The sequence below is a fragment of the Oncorhynchus nerka genome, linkage group LG7, assembly GCF_034236695.1.
Source record: "Oncorhynchus nerka isolate Pitt River linkage group LG7, Oner_Uvic_2.0, whole genome shotgun sequence".
In the NCBI taxonomy this organism is placed as follows: domain Eukaryota; kingdom Metazoa; phylum Chordata; class Actinopteri; order Salmoniformes; family Salmonidae; genus Oncorhynchus; species Oncorhynchus nerka.
In genome coordinates, this window is record NC_088402.1 from 51,493,850 (window position 1) to 51,514,707 (window position 20,858).

Below are 20,858 nucleotides of genomic sequence, written 5' to 3' on the forward strand. Positions count from 1 at the left end.
CTGACTGTCTGATAGTTGATTTCTACCACCCCTCCCTCCCTCCCTCCCTCCCTCCCTCCCTCCCTCCCTCCCTCCCTCCCTCCCTCCCTCCCTCCCTCCCTCCCTCCCTCCATTCCCCTATTTCCTCAGCTCTCTATTTTTCCTCTCTTCTCTTTCCTATCCCCTCTCACTCATCGTCCCTTTCCTCTCTTCTCTTTCCTCACTCCCCTTCCCCATTGCCTCGTTTTTCTCCCCTCTGTCTTCTCCAGCATCCTGTTTATTACATGGCCTGGCTTGGATTAGTGCTCCTCGCCATTCGCAGACTTCTTAATGCAGCTAAACTTAGCCTGTGTGTATGTGTGTGTGTTTCATGCCAAGAGTCTGGAGAACAGGGCAATGTTTCAGCCTCCTCTAGGTCAAACCTTTTACACATAGCAATCTGTAACAACCTAGGGACACGTTGGGACCAATTCCATTTAAATGAAGTTACTGACTTGGATTGGAACCAGCCCCAGTGTATGTCAGACCCCAGGTGTCAGGGGTCAATAGAGTGATAATATGGCTCTCAATCCTCTGCACCCAGAAGCTTTACTCCCCTACACCCACCTTCTGCATCCCCCAGCACTGCCCCCATGCTGCCTGCCCCCAAACTTGACCCCGAACACTGCCTGGCTTTAGCCCTCATCAACCCTCCATCCTCAAGACCTGACCTCCAGCAGCACTGCCAAGCACCAACCCCCTGTAGAAATGAATGAGTGATCCACTCATCCACTCATCCATCACCACCTCTGTCTCTGACTTCCTCCTGGTGTCACATTGTTTTATGTCCCTACAGGCTCCACTGTTACTTCATCAGACTGATGAAGAAAAGGAACAGTTCTGTTTATTTGCTTCCCCCCCCAGAGTCTGACACTTAATGACCCCATACATATACACACTCACAATTATGCCGCAGACACATACACACAAACACACTTGCTCCTCTACTCTGAGCTGCTCTAAGCTGGACATAGGAAAAGGGAGACCTGCCCCCTGGTGGTGAAGATTGTGTGTGTGTGTGTGTGTGTGTGTGTGTGTGTGTGTGTGTGTGTGTGTGTGTGTGTGTGTGTGTGTGTGTGTGTGCGTGCGTGCGTGCGTGCGTGCGTGTGTGTGTGTGTATCTGTGTGTGTGTGTTTGTGTGTGATATGAGCTCAACGGTCCTTGTTCTCGTACTTTCGGTAGGCCAGACATTCACAATGACATTGGCCTGTCCAAATACCTCTACTTGCGATCTAAATAGCAGGCATTTTGGGTATACAAAAATATAACATTTTACAGTATGTGACATTTAGAAAATGTAGTATGCACTGTACCAAAATGAACCAATGGTGGGAATCAACGCAACTGCGCACTAGATTAAGCATTCTCAGTATGGACGAGCCTCGTGTGTAAAATGTGTTGCTTTCTGCACTCGTTTGTACCTAAGAGTACGTTATAAAGAGTATGTAGTACGATTAGTACACAGTATGCAGTTTAAGTAAATAGTAGGCAAGCCAGATTACAGACAAGGCCAACTGACTCTTTTTCGTCCAGTCGGTCTGAATGAAAGTATTGCGTCTTTTTTTTTCCATTGCTGGTATTAAAAGGAGCATGAGGCGGAGAGACTTTCACATAACAATCCTCTTAATTCACACTTCCACTTTCACATGACATTTGTGTTATCAGCTTTCAGTGTGTGGGCAAGTTAGATCTTAGCCAATCAGAAGCCATTATACTGTGTGTGTGTGTTTACCTTTAAAAGTGGTTTCCTATTTCTTTTTTAAACAAGATGCTAAATATACTGTAGAAACACAACGATTCACACAAAGCTGAGATAGTCTCTTAGAGAGTCTAAGGAATGTGAATACGGAGACAGCCAAGGACAAAAGAGTAAAGGGACATTTTAATGTTGTTGGAATTGCACTCCATATCTATTTGTCGGCGAGAATGAATTCGCTGTAGATCAAATCAAATATATATTCTGTGTGCTAATTTGTTGTGATTTTGTCTGGTTGTATTTCTTTGCATCAGTGGCTAAATGAATCTTCATTGTTACCACTGTGGTTAAGAACAGGAAACTAAACCTATAGCAGACAGAGAAACACGTGTACACACCCGTACACACACACACCCACCCCTCTTAACATTTTAAAGGAAGTGTGGATTTCCCGGCTGTGAAGGTGAAACAACATGACTTCTCAACATGACAGATGTGGTGATCAGGGGGTTATTCCAGCAATAATGCACGATTAGCTACTGTTGTATCAATACATTTGACCTTTATTTAACTAGGCAAGTCAGTTAAGAACAAATTCTTATTTTCAAATGAAGGCCTAGGAACAGTGGGTTATTTGCCTTGTTCAGAGGTAGAAGAACAGATTTGTACCCTTTTCAGGCACTAAGTATATGGCCATTATACCACGGCTAAGGGCTGTTCTTAGGCACGACGCAACTTGGAGTGCCTGGATACAGCCCTTAGCCGTGGTATATTAGCCATATACTACAAACCTCCGGGGTGCCTTATTGCTATTATAAACTGGTCAACAACGTAATTAGAGCAGTAAAAATAAACGTTTTGTCATACCCGTGATTTACCACGGCTGTCAGACAATCAGCATTCATTGCTCGAACCACCTAGTTTATAATGCACATTCATTTCAGAGGGTCCCCCTCAATGCAATCTGAGGGGCTTCTTCTGTCAAACTCTCTCCACTCCTCTCATCTCTGTACCTCTCCACACAGACTGGGCGAGGATAGAGAGGCATAATTTCTCACAGGACAGCCTTTAACCACAAAAAAAAAATGTATTTCAATGTTTTCAGTTACTTTCAACCAAGCTGTGGGTCGTTCACTCCAGTGAATATCGGATAAATATTGAATAAATTGATATGCAGTCTTTTGATAAATGCCTCCTCTCTCTTTTCATGTCATTTTACTATGTCTTTTGAATGGGCTACAATCATACTCATGGTGTATGTATCGTGTATTGTGTATTGTGACCCGGACAACCCTTTCGTGAGAATATTATTTAGCTATGCATCCTGAAGGAGGGTGACTGTGGTGCATGCTCCGTCCACCGCATGGCGAAGGGAAAGTGGAACGCCGAGGCCACTCAGTCACGAGGAAAAGAAACCGGTCTGATCGTTATGCCTAACTAATAACTAAGAATGCATCACTTCAGATCAGTAGCGGAGCGTGGGTAAAATCACTAAGGATTCCAAGTCCGTATTAAGAAAAGCCATATTGCAACCTACAGTATGTTGTGATAGCTGCGTCGTTTGCTCTATAACTCATTCGTTCATACGCCGCTGTGATATATTCGATAAGGCTGTGACAACAAAAAGACAACGGATGGGTTATAGAGAAAACAACACAAATATCACATCGTACTGAACCGTAGGTGGTAATAAGCCTTTTTTTTCTTACTGGCTTGGCTTCCTCAGTGATTTTATCCACACACCACCACTGCTGCTTCCAGACTCTTACTACACTGCACAATTTGTACACTTCCCCTCAGCCCCCAGGCCCAATTGTGCAATCCTGTAATATTTATGCTAAAATATTTATTCTATTCTACTGGGCCATTTACTATATGTTCGTATTCTTTGTTTAAAAAAAAAAAAACTATTACATCACGGTTCTTGCATCGTAAAGAAGGGAACCTGCAAATAAGCATTTAGTTGGATGATGTGCCCACCATGTGTATCCTGTACATACGACTAATAACACTTGAAACATTTTACGAGATCAGTTGTTTCAGACATAGGCTGTCACCGTGTGCAATAACGGAATGTGCTGCATAATGTTCTACAAGACATCTCCTAGTCAAATCGTTTGTTTTGTTGATTTTTAAAAAACTTCACACCTCGCTTTATTTTCACTGTAACGTCACACCTCCCTGCACTCTGGGAGCTACCTGAGCCTATGGCACGTAGGCCTACAAATCTAGTCGGAAACTGAAAGTATTCTAACTTTAGCCCACTTACTTTCATTTTCGTCTTGAAAGGCGTCCAACCACTCCAACAATGCGTGGTGATTACCTTCACGGGCACATTTAGCTATAATTGAACTAAAATAAATAGTTGAAAAGATTGATATAGCCTTATTGAAACAAATACATTTTGTTTTTGCCTGTTAGTCTACAGTAGGTACATGTACAAAGAGGGATCACGTGATTGTGAGTAGGCCTACTTGTGGTCTGTACATGGCCAATAACAACTTTTGAATATTCTTTTTAAAGTATTAATTTAAAACGTATTTTCAAGATGGAGAAGGCAGGCACGAACATGCATCTGAGAGAGTGGCTGATAGCGCAGATAGACAGTGGAAAGTACGCAGGACTCACCTGGGAGAACCAGAACAAAACTATGTTCAGGATCCCATGGAAACACGCGGCAAAACAGGACTATAATCTGAATGAAGATGCAGCCCTTTTCAAGGTTAGAATGTTTATTGTTTCTAGCCTATTTTGTATTTGTATTTATTAGGGATCCCCAATAGCTGCTGCCTGGGCAGCTACTCTTCCTGGGTTCTTGTGAGTTATGCATGGGTTCCCTAGTAGTTTTAAACAGACAGCTCGGTACATTCAAGTTGTCAACACTTCTTACAAAACATGTAGTGATGAAGTCAATCTCTCTTCCACTTTGAGCCTTGAGAGATTGACGTGCATGTCATTAATGTTAGCCCTCCGTGTACTTTTAAGGGCCAGCCGTGCTGCCCTGTTCTGAGCCAAGTGCCATACTTTGAAGTCCCTCTTTATGGCACCAGACCACACTACTGAACCTAATTTAAGCCTACTTTCTAGTAGGTTTAAATTGTCTACTGTCTAGGTGCGACAAAACCATGGCCTGCCTTGTTGATAGTGGTGTTAGGAAGGCAGAGTAGCAATTTATTATGGACAGACTTCTGCCCATCTTAGCTACTGTTGTATCAATACATTTTACCTTTATTTAACTAGGCAAGTCAGTTAAGAACAAATTCTTATTTTCAATGAAGGCCTAAGAACAGTGGCTTATTTGCCTTGTTCAGGGGTAGAAGAACAGATTTTTACCTTTTCAGCTTAGGGATTTGATCTTGCTACCTTCTGGTTACCTTCTGGTTACTAGTCCACTTGGCTATCTGCTGCCACAAATTCACGGTTACTCCAAGCAGTTTAGTCACCTCAACTTGCTCAATTTCCACATTATTCATTACGAGATGTAGTTGAGGTTTAGGGTTTAGTGAAGGATTTATCCCAAATACAATGCTTTTAGTTTTAGAAATAGTTAGGAATAACATATTCCTTGCCACCAATTCCTAAACTCAAAGCCAGTGGCATGCAATTAGTAAAGATTGAAAAAGTAAGGGGCCTAAAGAGTTACCCTGGGGAATTCCTGATTCTACCTGGATTATGTTGGAGAGGCTTCCATTAAAGAATACCCTTTATGTTCTGTTAGACAAGTAATTCTTTACCCACTATATCGCAGGGTGTGTAAAGCCATAACACCTAAGTTTTTCCAGCAGCAGACTATGATCAATTATGTCAAAAGCTCCACTTAAGTATAACAAAACAGCCCCCACAATCTTTTTATATTTAATTTATCTCAGCCAATAATCAGTAATTTATGTAAGTGCTGTGCTTGTTGAATGTCCTTTCCTGTAAGCGTGCTGAAAGTCTGTTATCAGACTTTGTTTACTGTAAAATAGCATTGTATCTGGCCAAACACATTTTTCACGAGGAAGTTTACTAAGGGTTGGTAACAGGCAGATTTTTTGGCTATTTGAGCCAGTAAAGCGGACTTTACTATTCTTGGGTAGCGGAATGACTTTTGCTTCCCTCCAGGCCTAGCGGCACGCACTTTCTAGTAGGCTTAAATTTAAGATATGGTAAATAGGAGTGGCAATATTGTCCGCTATTATCCTCACTAATTTTCCATCTAGATTGACAGTTGGTGGCTTGTCATTGTTGATAGACAATAATGATTTTTTCACCTCTTCCACGTTCACGTTACGGAATTCAAAAGTGCAATGCTTGTCTTTCATAATTTTGGCAGACACACTTGTGTAGCGTCAGGATGTGTAGTGTCAGCATTTGTTTTGGTGGCATGCCTAAGTTTGCTTATCTTGATTACAGTTATGTTTTTGCATGTTTGTCTAGGTACATGTGTAAAGAGGGATCAAAAACATAACTCTATCCTTTATTTTACATCATATTTGTACAACATCATCAAATAGAGACCCCCCAGAAGATCCATGCAAAATAAAACTTGTGCTGTGATGTGGCAAAATGTTGTCCAATTCAATGCAGATTGATCAATGTTATTGATTTCGACCCAATGAATGCCTTGATTTTGGATGCCCATGTAAATAACAGTGCGTGTGAAATCAAATCAAATCAAATCAAATGTATTTATATAGCCCTTCGTACATCAGCTGATATCTCAAAGTGCTGTACAGAAACCCAGCCTAAAACCCCAAACAGCAAGCAATGCAGGTGTAGAAGCACGGTGGCTAGGAAAAACTCCCTAGAAAGGCCAAAACCTAGGAAGAAACCTAGAGAGGAACCAGGCTATGTGGGGTGGCCAGTCCTCTTCTGGCTGTGCCGGGTGGAGATTATAACAGAACATGGCCAAGATGTTCAAATGTTCATAAATGACCAGCATGGTCGAATAATAGTAAGGCAGAACAGTTGAAACTGGAGCAGCAGCATGGCCAGGTGGACTGGGGACAGCAAGGAGTCATCATGTCAGGTAGTGCTGGGGCATGGTCCTAGGGCTCAGGTCAGTTGAAACTGGAACAGCAGCATGGCCAGCAGCATGGCCAGGTGGAAGAGTTTATTTGCTTACGGTTACCTTCATGTGTGTAAAATACTGTTCTCGGATGTTATTGAACAGATTTTTAGATGTGCACGAAAATGTTTTTTTGTTTTTTTGTTGCTGGTACGGAATGTTCATATTCTGTATATTTCTATTTGACGGCGATGTTTGCTTGGTGCTTGCCTACGGTGAGGGGAACGGCACCTCAGTACCTCCAGGCTCTGATCAGGCCCTACACCCAAACAAGGGCACTGCGTTCATCCACCTCTGGCCTGCTCGCCTCCCTACCACTGAGGAAGTACAGTTCCCGTGCAGCCCAGTCAAAACTGTTCGCTGCTCTGGCCCCCCAATGGTGGAACAAACTCCCTCACGACGCCAGGACAGCGGAGTCAATCACCACCTTCCGGAGACACCTGAAACCCCACCTCTTTCAGGAATACCTAGGATAGGATAAAGTAATCCTTCTCACCCCCCTTAAAAGATTTAGATGCACTATTGTAAAGTGGCTGTTCCACTGGATGTCTTAAGGTGAACGCACCAATTTGTAAGTCGCTCTGGATAAGAGCGTCTGCTAAATGACTTAAATGTAAATGTAAATGTTTTGGTGGTCTCACCTACTGTAGCTATCTTACAGTAAGATAAGTGAATGCACTTGCATAAGTCACTCTGGATAAGAGCATCTGCTAAATGATTAAAATGTCAAATGTAAATGTTATACATCATGTAGATCTCATAGTACTGTATTGAATTATTTTCATAAAACATTTTTTAAATATTGATGTCACCATGTATAATTTGTTAAATATGACTGTGTAAAACCTAGCAGTACTACTTATTTCTCTGAGTGTGAGGCAGATATATAGGATTTTTGCAAATGCTGAAATGAAACCATCAAGTGATTTTAAAGGGAAAGGGGATACCTGGTCAACTCCTCCGCATTTCACCCAACCCCTCTCAACCAAATACGTCTGTCATTGCCATAGTGAGAAAAACAAATATTTAAACAATAAAAGCTGATTTACCAACATTTCTGAAAATGGATATATAGCATTTTGGAATGAAACTCGTGCTTACACTCAGTCCTCAGTGTAAGCCACCAACTTATTCCTTATGTCTCATTTGTCACTCATATGCACTCAAATGGTTATTCATATTGTGTGTATCTGTGTGTGTGTGTGTGTGTGTGTGTGTGTGTGTGTGTGTGTGTGTGTGTGTGTGTGTGTGTGTGCGTGCGTGCGTGCGTGCGTGCGTGCGTGCGTGCGTGCGTGCATGCATACCTTTATGTGTTGTGTTTCCAACTACCAGGCGTGGGCAGTGTATAAGGGGAAGTATCGAGAGGGGAGGGACAAGGCAGACCCCACTTCCTGGAAGACTCGTATCCGCTGTGCCCTCAACAAGAGCACAGACTTCCAGGAGGTCCCAGAGCGCAGCCAGCTGGACGTCTCCGAGCCCTACAAGGCCTACCGTATCCAGGCAGAGACAGCGACAGGCAGATGCTCAGGTACCAGTAGCCTCCATTTTCAGTCTTCTCATGAAGCACGAGTCTCATGAAGCACGATACTAATGAAGCACGATACTCATGAAGCACGAGTCTAGAGAGCACAGAGCCCTGTATGGGTTTAAAGTGTGAGTAATTACTCTCTAACCCTCCTTCTCTCTCTCTCAGAATCTCCTGAAACTGAAAGTCAGGTGATAATCCAGACCAGGAGCTCCAGTGCTCACCTGAGGAACACCATCACACCCCATCCACAGGTAACACAACGGTTTTGTTTTCAATGCTGTATGACAGGTGCATAGTTGCTGCCATCTAGAGGACACCTATGGCAATGACATTAGATTACGTAGGGATGAATTTTGCACACTTGCACTGAATGTTCCGTAACAAGTCAGATGATTTGCTGTGAATATGTGTTTCCCCTCAGTTTGGCTGCCATAGGGAATCAGAGGAAAGGGATGGAAGAGTCAACCCCAGTGGTCAGTATCAGCCTCCATGTATGTGTGACTGGTAGCTGAATCACTGAACAATGTTGAATTAGATATGATATGTGTTTGTGTTCTCTCCCGTCAAGGGGGTTTGGACCATGTACACTACTGTTCCAACACAGGGACTCCCCAGATGGACAGCTCTGCTACCTTCTCCATATTCAGCCCCACACCACAGATCTCTGGTGAGACAATACACTGCAGAGTTATTCAAATTTGAGTGGGTTAATGCTTGATTGATTGATTGATTGATTGATTGATTGATTGAAGGCCCTATGCAATCAAAAATGTGATTTTCCTGTGTTATATACAGTACCAGTCAAAAGTTTGGACACATGTACTCATTCAAGGGTTTTTCTTTATTTTTACTATTTTCTACATTATAGAATAATAGTGAAGACATCAAAACTATGAAAAAACACGTGGAATCATGTGGTAACCAAAGAAAGTGTTAAACAAATATTTCATATTTTAGATTCTTCAAAGTAGCCATCCTTAGTCTTGATGACAGCTTTGCACACTCTTGCTTTTCCAACAGTCTTGAAGAAGTTTCCACATGTGCTTAGCACTTGTTGGCTGCTTTTCCTTCACTCTGTGGTCCAACTCATCCCAAATCATCTCAATTGGGTTGAGGTCGAGTGATTGTGGAGGCCCAGTGGTCAGTATCAGCCTCCAGTGGTTAGAGCGTTAGACTAGTATCCGGAAGGTTGCAAGATCAAATCCCTGAGCTGACAAGGTAAAAATCTGTCATTCTGCTCCTGAACAAGGCAATTAACCGACTGTTCCTAGGCCGTCATTGAAAGTAAAAATGTGTTCTTAACTGACTTTGTCTAGTTAAATAAAGGTAAAATAAAAAAATAAAAAATCGGATGCAGCTCTCCTTGGTCAAATAGCCCTTACACAGCCTGGGGGTGTGTTGGGTCATTGTCCTGTTTAAAAGCAATTGTCCCACTAAGCGCAAACCAGATGGGATGGCGTATCGCTGCAGAATGCCATCGACCCTCCTTCTCCATGCTTCACGGTGGGAACCACACATGCAGAGGTCATCCGTTCACCTACTCTGTGTCTCATGTGTCTCAAATTTGGACTCATCAGACCAAAGGACAGATTTATACTGGTCTAATGTCCATTGCTTGTGTTTCTTGGCCCAAGCAAGTCTCATCTTATTTTTATCCTTCAGTAGTTGTTTCTTTGAAGCTATTCAACCACAAAGGCCTGATTCACACAGTCACCTCTGAACAGTTGATGTTGAAATGTGTCTGTTACTTTAACTCTGTGAAGCATTTATTTGGGGTGGAATTTCTGAGGCTGAGGTAACTCTGGGTCTTCCTTTCCTGTGGCGGTCCTCAGGATAGCCAGTTTCATCATAACGCTTGATGGTATTTGCAACTGCACTTGAAGAAACTTTCAAAGTTATTGAATGACCTTCATTATAACGTTTCAGGTAAGACCCTAGTGCAGACTATGTTGAAGTAACAAGGTTTATTACAGCAAAAGGGGCAGGCAAACGACAGGTCAAGGCAGGCAGGGGTCAATAATCCAGAGTAGTGGGGCAAAGGTACAGTACGGCAGGCAGGCTCAGGGTCAGGTCAGGCAGAGGTCGGTAATCCAGAGTAGGGGCAACGATACAGGACAGCAGGCAGGCTCAGAGGCAGGCAGAGTGGTCAGGCAGGCAGGCTCAGAGTCAGGACGGGCAAGGGTCAAAACCAGGAGGGGGAGAAAAAGAGAGACTTGGAGCTGAGAAAAATGCTGGTTGACTTGAAAAACAAGAAGAACTCGCAACAGACAAACAGAGAACACAGGTATAAATACACAGGGGATAATGGGGAAGATGGGCGACACCTGGAGGGGGGTGGAGACTTTCGCCAGGACAGGTGAAACAGATCAAGGCGTGACATTCATGTCTTAAAGTAATGATGGACTGTCGTTTCTCTTTGCTTTTTTGAGCTGTTCTTGCCATAATATGGACTTGGTCTTTTACCAAATAGGGCTATCTTCTGTATACCACCCCTACCTTGTCACAACACAACTGATTGTCTCAATCGCATTAAGAAGGAAAGAAATTCCACAAATCAACTTTTAACATGGCACACCTGTTAAATGAAATGCATTAATGAAGCTGGTTGAGAGAATACCAAGAGTGTCCAAAGCTGTCAAGGCAAAGGGTAGCTACTTTGAAGAATCAAATCTCAAATATATTTTGGTTTGTTTAACACTTTTTTTAGTTACTACATGATTCCATATGTGTTATGTCATAGTTGTGATGTCTTCACTATTATTCTACAATGTAGAAAATAGTCCAAATAAATAATGAGTAGGTGTGTCCAACTTTTGACTGGCACTGTATATTATTCCACACTGTGAGGTTGAAATAATACTGTGAAATTGTGAAAATGATGAAAATGTGTGTAAGAAGTTTGTAAGTGTTTGAAAAGAGCCTGAGATTTCTGTCTGTTTTGATGGGATGGAGTTTTGGCCTGTCTGGTGACATCACCAGGCGATAAATGAGTTAATAGACCAATGAGAAAGAGAGTTCCAAACCTCACAGATAATTTTGGCAAATGTCTTGCTTGAGAATTACTCTTTCCTAAGAATCAATTTTTGTTAATTGTTACCTATGAATTATTTGATATTGAGATAAAAAAGACTGCATTTGGACCTTTAATTAGTATGTGTGTGTTTACATTGCTTGTGTCTGTGTTTGCATGTGTCCAGACTTCCGTGTGCGAGTGTGTCTGTTCTACCAGGACCAGCTAGTAGTGGATGTGACCACCAGCACCCCAGATGGCTGTTTCATTCTACATGGTCAGGTGCCCCTGGGGAACGAGAGGATCTATGGCCCCTGCACAGCCCAACAGGTCCCCTTCCCCCCTCCAGGGGTCATCCACCTGCCCCCCGGTATCGCTGAGGCCATGGGCCGCCTGCTGCCCCACTTGGAGAGGGGTGTCCTGGTGTGGGTGGCTCCAGATGGGGTGTTTATCAAGAGGTTCTGCCAGGGCAGAGTGTATTGGAGTGGCCCTCTGGCCCAGCACACAGACAGGCCCAACAAGCTGAACAGAGAGAGGACCTGCAAGCTGCTGACTACATCTATATTTCTGAAGGGTAGGGGCTTCACTAATACAACTTCTGTGTAGCAAACAGATGTGATATGGTGATACAGCGAACCTGGCTCCCGGTCAATCCCTCTCTTAGTCTCTCTCCATCCTTCTCCTTCTGTCTTTCCATCCCCTTCTCTCTCTCCACCTCTCCCGTTCCCTCTCTCCACAGAGCTCCAGGACTTTCTCAAGGGGGCGGGACCCAAACCTCGCTATGAGATTGAGCTCTGCTTTGGGGAGGAGTTTCCCGACGCCAGCCCCCTGAAAACCAGGAAGCTGATCATTGCACAGGTGGCTAATGTAATGGGGTCAGGGGTCACTGTGGATTAGGGATTTCCCGTGCTACAGCAACTGACACTTTGCCTAGTTTAGTGGGCCCATATTTACAGTATGTTGATTTTGTAATTATGTTTTTGTCTGTACAATGTTATTATATTGCTATATAGTATTAATATGAAAAAAGTTTTTCATTCTATCAATCCAGGTCTTTCCCTCCCATTTGAGCAGTCAACTGTATGTATTCTGCAGTAGCTACCAGCAGAGGTCCTTGTAGTCATAGTCAGTGACAATGTCTTCCGGTCTGTGTGTGTGTGTTGGTGTGCAGGTAGTGCCCCTGTTTGCTGTCAACCTACTGCAGAGGTGCCAGAGGTTGGGGCCATAAGAGAGACCACGCCTTCACACACACATCACCATGGGGGAGAAGGAAAAAGGGTCAGTCACAACCCTCTCCCAGCACTGATGAGATCAGGACCCATCTCTAAGTAAACACTTAGGAACATTCCCCCCTGGTACCCTCCTGTCCCAGTCTAGCCAGCCATGATGAGGGGTGAGTCGAGTGTCGAGACACCCCCCAAAAAATATCTGAATTTGGCTGCCTGTGCAAACACACTCATAGTTTTCTTAACCTACAGAAGTTGAAATATTGGTTTTATTTTTGGGTTTAACAATATAATCTACAGATAATGTAATCATTTTGCCAGTATACAGTATGTTTGATATCTTTCCTTAATATTTTCCTCATTTACGTTGTGTGAGTAGAGTATGTTTGTACAGTATCTTATATAATATGAAAAACGGCAGCAATTCATTCCTCCATTTACCTCATAAACAACTTGTGATTGAATTGTATGGGCAGCTAGAGTCTAGTAACTATATCAATGGTTTTATATCCATTGTGTGATGTATGGAACTGTGACAGACTTATAGACCTGCCTATAGATCAGGTTAATCATTACAAATCTTTAAACCACTAAAAATGATTGAAATAAGAAACGTTTTATCTTGTGCCATGAATTAAAAATAGTTTATAAGTATAAGTGCACATTGCTTGAATGCTCCCATAGTTTAATGGCAACGTTTCAGTCACCATCGCTCTTTGTCAGGAAAGATGCCATTATTATTAAATGTCATAGTATGGGAGTGTTGGACATTATTTTTTTCCTATGACATATGTCCCCGATCATGCATGTATGGGGTATGAAGTCACCTCATTCAGTATAAATTCATAAAGCTTTTTTTTAATTTTTATAATTTCTAGCGAACATCATATAACAGACTCACAATTTCAAAAATATACAATTTTTATAGCTATAACATTTACAAATAAAAATAAAAAAACAGGTCATGTTTCTTTTGTTTTTGAAGAAACAAACAAACTAAAGGAAGTTGAAAAAAACTAAAGTGAAAGAGTGTGCTGAATCAGAAAAGATACCCGTATCTGAGTTTTAAAATACTTTCAATCGTTTTTTTCCCTGCGCTCAAACATATACAGTACATGGAGAAAAGAAAGGGGAACAGAAGGGGTACAGAGTACAGTACAGAGGGGTCAAGTGTGTGTTCACAAAGCATCCTGTTCCAACCTGTTATTAGCACCATTACTCTCCTGCCGTTCCATTTTTTTAAATGTATTTTTTAATGGAAAAACACTCTCGGGGTCAAGGCGAAGTGACACAGACCCACCTGTGTGGGAGAGGATTGTCTGTTACGCAATTTTCATTAGTGTTTTTCCTTTCACTGAGATAATGTTAAGAACATATTGGAGGGCAATACCTTGGCGAACAAGAGATTAACATGACCCCCCCCCCCCCCCCCCCCCGGTAACGAGAATAGTAAAAAGGCGAAGAGTAGCTGATACATTCATTTACCTTGCCTGCCCAGACCCACTGACCGATGGACTGACTGACTGACTGACTGACTGACTGACAGTCAAACTTCGTATCAGAAGAAGCGAGAAAATCTAAAACTGAGAACGCATTACGAAAGTGACAATCAGAGAGGTTGCATTAAATCGGTTTAGCATATTTATAGAACATCTGTAATGTAATATATAGTCATATATTTATATATATATATATATATATATCTCTCTCTCTGCGATAGACATCTTCAGTAGAGCCTGCTTCCATAACCCTGATTGAAAACCGATACCCTGCAGAAAACACTGTCAGTAAGTAGACGTGTGGGACAACCATAACAAAAACAGTGTCTCACTCAACGTCTGTCACTGTGGAGCTCTCTGGGAGTCCTCAGACAGCTACCCCTGTCAGAGGTGTGCTAAGCGGAGAGAGGGGAAAGAGGGATGAAGAAAGAGGGGTATAGGCTCATACTTTGGGCAGCAGTGTGGACACAAGTAAAGTTGCATTTCTTTGTCCTTCCCTGCAACCCTGCCTTGTGGTCTCTCTACTGTGTGGCCATGTGTGTGCTCTAGAGACAAGGAGGGTGTGTTTGTGCTTGCATGTGTGTGTTTCTGTGTGTGTGTGTACGTGTGTAAGCTCTACTGCCGCTTCCTATGCTTGGAGCCGTGAGGTAAATTGGTGGTCTTGTCAGTACCCGGTAGCTTCGGTAGTTCCAGTAGGGGGTAGGAGGTCGGGGGCGGACCATCGCCTCTTGCGTGAGCGTGGCTGCTCCTGGGTGGGAGGTTCTGCAGGGGGCAGAGGAAGAGGAGGAGGGGCGAGAGCAGGGGAGGGATGAGAAAGAGGAGGAGGAGGGGGAGGAGGGGGCATGTCTTCCCTGTGTGAGCTGGCGCCGGCCCTGGCCCGAGTGTGTGTGCGGTGGCCCCGCGGGGCTGTGCGTGTGTGTGAGTGTGTGTGTGTGCGAGGTGTGTGTGAGGGGGTGAGGGCCAGGCAGATGTCTCCTCGCTGAGTTGACGGCAGGATAGGCCGTAGAGCTGGGAGGTTCTCTGGGGACAGCAGGAAGACCAGCCGCGGTCCCGCACGAAGAACGGGTACTCCACCAGAACTGTTAGTAACTCCTACACAGACAGAACAACACCAACATATTCACAACAGTGCTGGGGATATACATCCTTTTATACTAAGGAGATGAAATTTAAATTATGATTTGAAAAATCCTTGTTGTAAGCAAATTTGTCATATGTTAACATGTTTGAGTGATTGGAGAGGATTGCAAACGTTTGCTTATGTAGTGAATGACCAGTGCCTTTATTATAATATATTGTCTAGAAGTGACTCAGATAGAGAATAGAAATCTAGAAGATAGATGAGCCCCTGACCTGAGTGTTGCGGTCTGTGAGGAGGACCTGCAGGTGGTTGAAGCCATGTGTGTCGCTGGGGGCGATGAGCAGAATGGTGCAGGTGCTCAGGTGGAACTCCGGGGAGGTGTTGGCACTCCTTAGGAAGTCCTCCGTCCTCAGCTCCTCCACACGCTTTAGACGGCCCCCCACCAGCTCAATCAGAGATCCCTTGGCAAAATGAGGTAGGAGTGCTGGGGGGTTGTGGTGGTGGTGGGGGGCAGGGGGTGAGGTGGCCGTGAGGGGAAGGAGGGGGGAGGCGTGGGGACGTGAGTACTGCCGCCCAGGGGAAAGGTCTCCGCTGTCTTTGTCTCTGTCTCGTTCACTGTCTCTCTCCCGGTTGTCTCTGTCTTGTTCACGTTTTCTCTCTCTGTCTTGTTCTCGTCGTCTGTCTCGTTCTCTGTCTCGCTCTCGTTCCCTCTCTCTGTCGCTCTCTGTGACGTGGCTGTTGGGCTGCCCCTGAGGCGAGTGCTGTGAGTTCCTCATGGTGTGCAGGCCGTACTGAGGGCTGCCTGAGGGGCTGTACAGGGGGAAGGGCTGAGCCTGGGGGTTGAGGTGGCTGGGCTGTAGGTTAGAGTACATCGACCCCAGGGAGTAGTAAATCTGGGCCTTAGCCGGAGAGCTCCCCAGGGGGTCCAGGAGCTCCCCTCTCCCTGCCCGGGGGTCTGCCCGATGGGGCTGGGGCCTGCTAGGGATCAGGGTGAGGGTCCCAGGCTTTGGCGTCCCACGGGGATCCCTGTCCTGCAGAGAGGAATGTGAGTCAGGGCCCTCCGGAGGTGGCGCTCGGGAATCTTGGAAAACCGCAACCGTCTGAGAACGTCCCATGGGATCCTCCTGGTGTCTCCGCCGCCCGTTGGCATGGGAACCGTGGAGGCTGCCGCACAGCCTGGCCCTGCCGCTGGGTTCGTTCCCGTACTCTCCTGAGGGGGGCGCCACCCTGGAGGCAGAGGCAGTCCTGCTGTCCGGGCCATCCAGCCCATTGGGCCTCTTGCCCAGGTATCTGTGTCTGCCTTCAGTCATGGAGGTGTCAGGACGGTAGAGGGGGGGCTGGCTGAACAGGTGGGAGGGGGAGAAGAGAGAGGAGCTATAGTCCCTTCGTTCTGTGTTGAAATAGGACCACATCTCTCTGGAGTCAGCAGGGAAGGGGCTCTTGAAGGAGGAAGAGGATGAGCAGGGTGGAAGGGGAAGGGGGATTTCACCTCGGAGCCACCTGGAGTGATGGGGGAGTGGGGAAGGGAGAAGATCATCCCTCCAGGAGGGTGAGCCTGACCCCCTCCTCTCTCCTACCTGGCCTGGGAGGAAGGGTAGAGGGACAGAGGGGTGTAAGGCAGGTGCCATGGCAGGGGGAGGGGGATACCAGGGGGTGGGAGGGGAGGTGGGGGAGAGGGTAGCAGACTGTGGGGGTTCGTCAGAGCCTCGTCGCTGTTCTCCCTGCACCCCTCATCTCTCCCTGAGCTGCCGGCGGGCCGGGTCCTGAGGGGCGAGGCGGGCGGTTTGAACTCGTCCAGGAGGGTGCGCTGGTCAACCGAGCCCTGCCGGGATTCCCTCTTCTTGGGGGGGAGGCACTCTTTGCCGCGGTCGGGGCTGGGATTCATGGGTGAGCGCCAGCGGCGGCGGGCGGGGGCGGCTAGGTTACATGGGACTCACGGGAAAACGAGGGCCGCAGAGAGAGGGGAGGGCCTCGACACGACATCACTGTCAGATCACTGACACCCTAGTCCTGAACGACCTATCACCTACACAGAGAGACAGGGGAGGAGGGGAGAGAGAGAGCGAACAAGAGAAGAGGGAGACAAAGGGAGGTAGCCGAGAGAAAGAGAGATTGAGTGAAGTGTGAACATCTCAGAGTGAAATGTGGACAGTCTGTCAGGCCTAGCTGTCAAGAATTGTTAGGACTAAGCAGTCCGTCAGCTCTGATACCCACAAACATGCAAACACCAGACACAGATTGAGGCAGAGCGATCTACTGTGGAAATAGACAGAGAATGTTTATCTCGCCTGTGCAACATTGTAATCATGGGTACTCAAGTACTATTTGAAAAGGTCCGGTCACACAAATTTCCTTGGTGGCAAGGTCCAAATGGATATTGTAATTTACTGTCAAAGAAAACAACCCCCCCCCACTTTACAACTCATACGACTCCAAACTGTTCATACTGGTCACACTCCTCTTGTTGGCAGAGAGACACTTTTTGAAGTTTTAAAGCAACTTTCCATATTTTGCCATTGGGCAGAGAGAAAATGTTGCAGTTTTTAAGCTCATTTACCATAGTTTATGTGTGTTCATATTATACCAGGGGTCAAAGCCCGTGTGAGTTCCATTTTTTTATTAGTCAGGACCCGTGGCCCGTATCGACCCCGTTCTCGGTCCGGGTTCGAACCCTCAGTCCGCCAGTTGAGTATGTATGTCTGCTGTAAATCCTTTGGAGGTCGGCTTGCAAATACAACGATGCAGAATTTACTGAATTGAGCCCTGGAGTCTCTGAGGTCAACAGAACTTCAAAAAAATCAACCCCAACCCAATGAAACGTCAAGCTCACAAACTCTGGCTCAACACATCCAGCTCAAGGGTGTCGTAGTTGCAACACATAATACATACGTTGCTGGTAATGTGGTGAGAAACTCTCCAATTGACTGGTCTCGTTCAAGAAGCACATGAACTCCCACAAGTGCTCTAAAAATACGGCATGCATTGTGCGAACATTGCAGTTCCGAGGCAGTGTGGTATAGCTGTATAAACATATATGCTGTACACACTCCCGGCAGGATACCTTTCATCTCTCTCTCTCTCTCTGAGGATTAAATATGGAGATATGGTTTCATACTATTCTCATGAACCGCCTCCCTCACACCCCTGAGGGCTGTTCCTCAATGTCCTATTTACTACTGCACGTACACACACACACACACATACACACACACGCACACACATGCATATATGAATGAAAAAACGCGGGGAAGCACGGAAACACACACACACCCCTCAGGCAGCTATGACTCTATCTCACTCCCCCAGCGATGGACAGAGCTGGTCACCATCCATCCTAAACTGAGAGGAACACTGTTGATATCGCCGCGGGTGGTGGTGTGTGTATCTTTGTGTGTGTGTGTGTGTGTTGACGTGAGAGTATAATTTGCTTCCGTGTAAGTATCAGAGCTGAGCAGCCTGGCTTCGTTCAGTGTGGAGCGCGTGGGAGTTCTGTTAATTCTTCTCCAAATGTTCTAAATGAGCTGCTTTGATGTGATGGCTCCACTTAGCACAGCTGTTCCTGCCGCCACCGTTACTGCCACCGCCGCACGCCGCCCGCCGCCCGCCAGTCCTCCCCGTCACTCAGCGCTCGGCTCGTCCGCACGCCTGTCTGCCCCGACTGAACCCTGCCTACTCTCCCCGTCTCGCTACGCCAAGCTGTCGCCATGGAAACTGAGTCCACATAGGGAAGACAGGTTACATTGGGATACTCTCTCCGGGGAGAGCCGGGGAAACTGTCGCTCGTCACCTACTCAAAGTTCCACAAGAAAACACACTCTAAAAGGGGGTTGGGGCAGAGTGAAGTGGAGTGGAGTGTTCAGCTGTCTCAGGTGAAAGACTGCTGCTTTGTTCAGTGTCAATCAATCACTCCATATGGACGAAAGATAAAGTACACCAGGCATTGACTTAAGTGTTGAGGGGGTGGTTGGACAGTCTGGGATATACTGCAGGTTTAAATTGAGTAGAATTACTGGGAATTGAACAGATTTTTTTTTGACAAGCACAACAGACAATATGAGCAGATTTCTCAGGTGAAGCAACAGCATTTTGTGACAATGCCACTTTGCAATTTAGCCCTTACATGTATTGATGTAGATTAAACAGGGTAGAGATAACGCTAACATACTGAAAGAACTAAGGTATCCATGGAAATCCAACATGCAGGGGCAACAGGCGAGCTGTTTCACCCTGGAATGTCCTGAAACGCCTAAGGACTTATTCCAACTCACCAGTTGCTCACTTCAAAAAAGTTTCATAAATCAAACTTCCCCTGAGACCAAAGCAATTGTGAACTGTGAAATGGTATGTAAGAGAATATTGTTGATGGACTGCTAGATATCAAAGTGTATCAAGAAGAAAATATGACTGCTCTCTGCTGTAGTACAGTGTTGGTTTGCTGGACAAATACACTCTCGGGGGCACATGGTTGCAGTGAACAGTGTTCCACTAAATAACCCGGTAATACACATGTGCCAGCTAATCCCATCAACTGGAGCCACAAGGAGTAAAGAGGCCAAGTCAAATCAGCTCCAATGTACCTGTCAGGCTTCCATCCCACAGCAGCGGCATGACAAGGGAATAATTTGGGCTGATTCTGATGCTCTCTGAGGAGAACCTTTGCAGATTCACTCTAAAGCTAAAGAAAAACTCCCTCACCTCCCACACAGTAGAGCTGATAAGGCACACACACACACGCACGCACGCACACGCACACGCACACACACGCGCGCGCACACACACACACACACACACACACACACACACACACACACACACACACACACACACACACACACACACACACACACACACACACGCACACACACGCACAGCAACACACACAGCCTTATCTCATAGCAGTGTGGTTGGATTCAAATAAACTCAAACAAATATCAACATGCTTTGATGTCATTGAGAAATGTATGACTTTCAAAAGATACATTTTGAAATATTGGAAAGAATGCCTGAAATTCCACTCATTCTCTCCTGCTTTGCATCACGCTTCTCCCTCTCCTCTTCACAGTATATAAAAGCATTGTTGTATTAGTAGTGCCCTGTATGACAGTAAGACAGTCCCTCCATTCAGCATCTGACCACAGGGAGGACCCAGAATGACTCACAGCCATTCTACCTCCGCTGTCGAAAACTAGATCAACAGGTGCGACCACGCCGACATAAGATATATTCTATCTCCACCTCCACTCTGAAACAACATCTGTATGAAAATCAAAGTTAACCCATTTGAATCCTTATCACAGATCTGATGTAAAAAATAAAAAAAAAGAGAGAGTAAAGCATTAACTCCAAGGGTCAATTTGCTATGCAGCAACAAGTAGTCAAATCCGTGTACAGCTAAACAACATTGAGACATAAAAAGAGCGGTTGAGAACACAGACAACAGATGGGTTGATGGAGTTGCTTGTGATGTACAGTAACTGACCTTAGAGTGGGCTGTTGACCAGAGTGTTGTCCAGGTGTTGGTGGTCATACATGCTGCAGCCCTCCTGGGTTAAGAACCTCCAGGGGGGGTCAGGCGCCTCTCCACAGGCTGCTTCCTACTTTACCTCCACAGCGCCAATAGAAACACCAACAACAGCTACCAGTCACACGATGCCACAGAGCTCCGTATAAGTGAAAAATAGCACCAGCAAGACCACTGAGAAGCTGCGAGCTTCTGTGTGTCAGTGTGTGTATGTGCGTGAGCGTCTAAC

At 45.5% G+C, this 20,858-nt stretch overlaps 1 protein-coding gene and 1 pseudogene across 2 annotated transcripts; one reads left to right on the forward strand and one right to left on the reverse strand.

Annotated features, from left to right (window-relative positions):
• The first annotated feature begins 4,007 nt into the window (after positions 1-4,007).
• LOC115131900 (interferon regulatory factor 4-like) lies at positions 4,008-13,288 on the forward strand. 2 transcript variants are annotated; one of them, XM_065020591.1, is made up of 9 exons: positions 4,008-4,174; positions 4,263-4,436; positions 8,097-8,292; positions 8,458-8,543; positions 8,714-8,765; positions 8,861-8,959; positions 11,490-11,876; positions 12,042-12,160; positions 12,474-13,288. In XM_065020591.1, exons 2-9 carry the CDS (start codon positions 4,263-4,265, stop codon positions 12,528-12,530), a joined length of 1,170 nt encoding a protein of 389 aa, XP_064876663.1. In that variant the 5' UTR covers positions 4,008-4,174; the 3' UTR covers positions 12,531-13,288. The 2 variants fall into 2 exon arrangements, with proteins under 2 accessions (XP_064876663.1, XP_064876664.1); XM_065020592.1 differs by having other exon boundaries at positions 4,008-4,436; positions 8,897-8,959.
• On the reverse strand, positions 12,780-20,575 carry LOC115131898 (ataxin-1-like; annotated as a pseudogene).
• Between the last annotated feature and the right edge of the window lie 283 nt (positions 20,576-20,858).